General features: G+C 40.0%; 1 protein-coding gene across 1 annotated transcript; it reads right to left on the reverse strand.

Annotated features, from left to right (window-relative positions):
* Positions 1-850: 850 nt before the first annotated feature.
* Positions 851-4,680, reverse strand: LOC149779807 (uncharacterized). The gene is made up of 5 exons (XM_089937249.1): positions 4,504-4,680; positions 3,303-3,607; positions 2,298-3,017; positions 1,822-1,984; positions 851-1,258 (listed from the first exon to the last, which is right to left on the reverse strand). Exons 1-5 carry the CDS (start codon positions 4,678-4,680, stop codon positions 851-853), a joined length of 1,773 nt encoding a protein of 590 aa, XP_089793375.1.
* Between the last annotated feature and the right edge of the window lie 1,134 nt (positions 4,681-5,814).

Here is a 5,814-nt window from a genome sequence, read left to right on the forward strand (position 1 = left end):
AAAATCAAACTGACCTGCATGACGAAATTACTTAATTAGTACTCAAGATATAATACACATCATCATATGGGTCTTAATTCAGATAAGTCCAACAAGAATGAACAATAACGCACAGTCATAGAATCCAGCACGTGACAATCCATCAGCATTTGCATTCTCTGCTCCCCGACGGTGTTTGATCGTGAACTCGTATGGTTGCAGACACAGGGACCATCTCAGAAACCGTTGGTTTTTCCCTTTGTTTTGGCTTAGCCAGGTTAGCGGGTTATAGTCAGTTTCAACACTGAATGGAACACCGCACAAGTAGTAGTGAAGAGATTACATCGCCCATACTATCACAAAGCATTCTTTCTCAACTGTAGAATAATTCTGCTCCCTGGGCAATAGTTTGCGGCTAAAATACGCGATAGGATGTTCGTCCTTTTTGCCATTGTACAGCTCCAATGCGCACATCACTTGCATCCGTTTGCAGTACAAAACAGGTTTGATCAAGATAGGTGCCTTTACAAGTTCATTCTTCAAGTCATTTGTCTCATCCCATGTAACACGATTTGGCTGTCCCATCCTTGTCAAAATACAAAGTGGAGCTGAGAGCTCAGCGAAATTCTTGATGAATTGTTTATAATAGCCCACTATTCTTAGAAAGGATCGAATTTCTTTCGTTGTTGTCGGGAGTGGGAAGTCAACCATAGCTTGGCTCTGGCGTCGTCTGGTTTAATTTGTCCTCACCAACAATATGACTAAGGCAAACAATAGCATCCGTTCTAATGTCACACATGGAAGGTCTAACTGTCAGATTTTGTTCTCGCAATCTCTCCAAGACTGTTCGTAGATCCTGAAGTCGGTCATCTCAGGTCTCACTAAAAATAATGATGTCATCAAAGTAAGATGCAACATCACGTAATTTGGACACCAACAAGTCCATCATGCGCGAAAATGTGGCAGGTGAAGTTTTCATCTCGAAAGACATAATAGTAAATTCATAAAGTCCAAAGGGTTTCACAAAAGTAAATCTCTCCTGCGCTTCTTTAGACAGAGGTACCTGCGAGTAACCTTTGGTCATATCGAGTTTTCTAATATATTTTACATTTCCCAACTTCTCAAAGAGTTCGTCTATCCTTTGTGTAGGATAGGCATCAAAGAGTGTGACGTTGTTCAATTTTCTGTAATCAACGCAAAGTCGCAGACTTCCATCCTTCTTTTGAACAAGTACAATTGGTGAACCCCATGGGCTTGTAGATGGTCTTATCAATTCTTGCTGTAACATTTCATATACTATAGCTCTGACTTCAGCCCTTTTTGCATGGGGAATACGATAGGGTTTCTGCGTGATCGGAATGTATCTTGTTGTTCGAATGTTGTGAGTGATCAAGTTCGTTTTGCCTGGTTTTGAAAATAGCACGGCATCAAACTCAGAGCATATTTTTCGCACCTGTTCTCGCTGTTATTTCGTCAGTCTGCCATTCAGACTGATTTTGTCCAAACTCTCCATATTGGTCAGTGGAAAGTCAATCCGTCCTCCTCCATCAAACCATCACACACAGTTGCTGATACCAGTACATCTCTCTTGTACGGACGTAATGGGTTACTATGGTAGGTTACTTGTCCTCGCCTACCACCAATGTTAATCTTGTAATTAACGTCATTGACCTTACAAATGACACGATAAAGTCCCTTCCAGTGAGCCCTCATCTTCGATGCATCGGACGGCAACAAAACTAGGACCTCATCTCCCAGCCTAAATTCCATTTTGGTAGCATTTTTATCGTACCATGATTGAACTTTCTTGCGACACTGTCAGCTTTTCTTTCACTAACTTACATCAGCCAATAGCTGGCGAATCGAAAGCACGTGTTCTACAACTGGCTTATGTGTCTCACCCTCACCGGTGAATAGATCCTTAAGAATCTCCATCGGGCCTCTTACAGTCCAATCATACAGCAGCTCAAACGGTGAAAACCCAGTTGCTTCATGTGGTACCTCCCTATAGCAAAACAGTGCATAAGGCAGCATCACATCCCACTCTTCACCGTTCGTGGAACAGAATTTCTTCAAGACAGCTTTGAGTGTGCCTTTCAATATTTCGACCTTTCCATTGGATTGTGGCCTGTAAGGAGAGGTTATTATCCCCTTAATGTTCAACTTGTTGTAGAGTTCTTTTAGAAGAATACTCGTGAAGCTGGTCCCTTGGACTGTAAGGATAATCTTAGGTATACCAACCCGACTAAATGTAACAATTAAGGCGTTGGCCACTCTTTTTGACATCAATGTCCTTCAAAAGAATTGCTTCCGGATACCTGGTAGCTTCATCTGCTATGGTTAGTATAAACGTGTTCCCCGCCTTTGTGCACTGTAATGGGTCAATGATATCCATCGGAATCTTAACAAAAGGGTCAGACACAATTGTTGGACACACCACTGGAGCTATCTCCTTCGCTGTTCTCCTTGATGTCTTTTGACAGATATCACAGGCCTGGCAGTACTTCTGAATATCGCCAAACATTCCTGGCCAGTAAAACGCGGTTGTTATTCTTGCTTCCGTTTTCTCCCTTCCTAGATGACCAGCAAGCGATCTGTCATGTGCCAACTCCACCACTGCTTGAGGTAACTGCTTTGGCAAAACTAATTGGATTCCATATTTTTCTCCCTCCGACGACTTCCACTTCCGATTTGAAATTCCATGCTCACATAAAAATGCATTGTCCATGCCTTCCGCTTCACTTGCAGATGACATGGCCTTTTCTCTCACTCCAGCCAACGAGCTGTCATTCTTTTGATACTGAGAAATAAGTTCCACATTAACATTGTGCAGCTGATCAAGCGACAGGTTCATGTCATCAGCCTCATCTTCACGATGGATGTTAACCTCGTCCAAATCAGGACCGTATTCACTATCTTCGTCCGAAAATAGCCTATCTAGATGCATGTCGTACAGTTCATGTGATCGGATCCCACATTCTTTTATTTTTACTTCACTTTCTTCAGTTTCCTCTTTCCGTACTGGTTCGATCCATGGCCTAGTCATAACAAAGACTTACAAAAATGGTACTAACAGCTGCCTCGCTTGGTGCTCAGCATTAAGAGGTTAGTATTAGGACTGGTCGGCCTGGTGTCAGGATAATGTGACTGTGTGGGACATCATGCTAAATGTCTGCGACATGATGCCCCAGTACTAGACATCATTATAAACTGTCACACTGCAGACATTGTAGCGATGTGACTGCAAAATTGTTAAAGCTACGTTAAAAATCCAGATCACACACACATTCTTTCCGTGTTCTTGCCTGGTTCCTTGTTACTACCATAGTCCTTTTGTTCTACGCAGAATGTCCATACCCAGCAGCGCTTGTGCTGCCAAGTCAGATACCAGTCCAACCTGGACATGACCCTTGTAGTATGGCGTGTCTAATTCAACTATGGCTAATTTCGCCTCAAAAGGCTGTCCAATGGCAGTGTAGAGTGACAGGTTCTGCCCTTCAAGGATACATGACTTATCGACAAGGTACTCACGTATCAATGTCATTTCTGCGCCTGTATCTTTAACAAACAATACTTCCTTGTTGTTCACTGTTCCTGGTACATTTATTAACCGTTCACCAATGTTATTCTGGACAAAGTAGGTTGCTTGATTTTGTTTATTTCTGCTGGGACAGTCACGCAAAACATGACCCTTCTGGTGACATTTATATCACTTTTTGTCTATATATGATTTTTCTATCAGTTTTCTTGGACTGAGGTGAACTTGATGCTTGGTTATTTGTTTGTTGTCGACTGTGCTTAGGGTCGAACTTGCTGTCATTGATGGGCAAAACGTAATCCTCAGCAGAGCAGCATGGACAACAGACCCACTGCCCTTATTGCGCCTTATCCACTGGGCTTGCACTGGCGGGAGATCTTTCAAGAAGTATTCATCTGCTAAACATCTATGTGGATCACGACTATCAATGAACCGTGTTAAATACAGCTCTATACGTGCCATCAGACCTCTGTATGTTTCTTTAGCATCCCTTCTTATGCTAACTAACTGGCTACAATATTCATGAGGTCTTTTCCCAAACATTTTTATCAGGGCCTTTCTTAGCTCAACATAGTTCTTACTTGTTTGATGTGCTACCTCTCTAGCCTCTCCTATCAGCAGCGTTCTCAGTTACAGGGTTTTCATTTATTCGTCCCATTTTGCATGATCAGCCACGGCGTCAAATTCTGGGAGAAATGTAAGAATATCTTCATTCGCTTGATGATTGTAAGTTTGAAGTTTGACTTTGAATGGGAGACTGTCATTCTTTTTATCTATGTCTTTCTGATGTTTCACCCTTTCTATCTCTAACTCCAGCTCTTTAAGTTTAAGACTGTGCTCCATTCGCAAAATCTCCCTTTCAAGGTCTATTTGTCGTCTCTCAATTGCGAATTCCCTCTCTAACTGTAACCGGTCACGTTCAGTTTGCTTGTTGGTGTCCTTGGATGTTTTTTGTTTGCTCTGTGTTTTTTTTTTAGTTTTCTTACAGGATGCTCTTCCTCTATTTCCATGTCATATGGTTCTACACCACTGAAGTCTCCCTCAATATCTGTGAATTGCATCAAATTTGTTTTCTGTTTCCGTCTGGTTCTATCCCTTGCAACACTGTGCTCTTCAATAATCGTTCCTACTTCCTCATCGATAACGCTAACTTGGGTCGTCATTTCAATCCTTATTTTGTTTATCCTTGGCTTAACAGGAATCACACCCACACAGAGTATATCCAATAGCAATTTGCAGCTACACTATTCAGACAAAACTTTTGTACTTGTGCTGTTTCAATGTTACTGTCAGATTACTAATAACTTTGCTATCCCACCGCTGCCACCAAAATTGTTACGGGGTACAAAAGTTGCAAACAATAACATCCAACACAAAGTATATTCCCAGCCAATGTTTAATGTTCACCCAAGCTAGGGCTCAAGACGACTGCACTTCTCAGAGAACAATTTGTAGTTTTAAACCAGGGCAATAGTTTATCAAAACAACAGTGATGACAAATGCAGACTCCAACTCGTATGGGTCAGAATCTTTATCAGTATCAGATGTGAATTAGGTAGCATTTGTTTATAACATTACCATATCTGACCGCTTAAAATCCTTTAAACTAAAACTACAATATACACCCATGTATCTTGTCTTAATGATAATCAATATTTATACAATAAATTTGAGGGAAATGTTAAGCATTAATATGACGGCAATAGAAAATAAAAACCTTTTCCTTTTATTGTTTACAAGACTTGCTCCAATATGTTTCGATATAGAATAAAAGTTAATATTTATTTAGATACAATTGCATATAATTGTACACGAGATATAGAAACTAAAACATAATAGAGATCTTTTATCAGTAATATGAACACTAACTTTCGTTGATCTGTTTCATTTAGATCAAGTATTTTTGTTGTTTTATTACTTTTTGTAGATACACTTAGAAACTGTTAGAGCAACGAAACCTTTTCTTGCAATATTGAGGCATAAACCATATCTTTTAAAATATACTAATGAAGCAATTGATGTTATGTACTAGCTCTTTCGAAGGTGCATTATTAAATAGTCATGTGATATTTCACACAAAGCTGTTATTAATAAAGTGGGGTCTTTCGTTTATGTATAAATTTGCCGATTTTACTGATGTTTTTTTTTAATGGCAATTTAAGAAAACCATGTCTCGCCCCTATCTTGCTGAATTGTACATGTATATCATATATTTGCCTTAAATATGAGAATAATTTGATTTTAGAAAAGAAAAAAACTGTGAGCTTTACGGTCTGTGTCATTCTAATCCCACACAA

Source organism: Sinohyriopsis cumingii, chromosome 16 (genome assembly GCF_028554795.1).
Source record: "Sinohyriopsis cumingii isolate HCF-2022 chromosome 16, ASM2855479v2, whole genome shotgun sequence".
NCBI lineage: Eukaryota > Metazoa > Mollusca > Bivalvia > Unionida > Unionidae > Sinohyriopsis > Sinohyriopsis cumingii.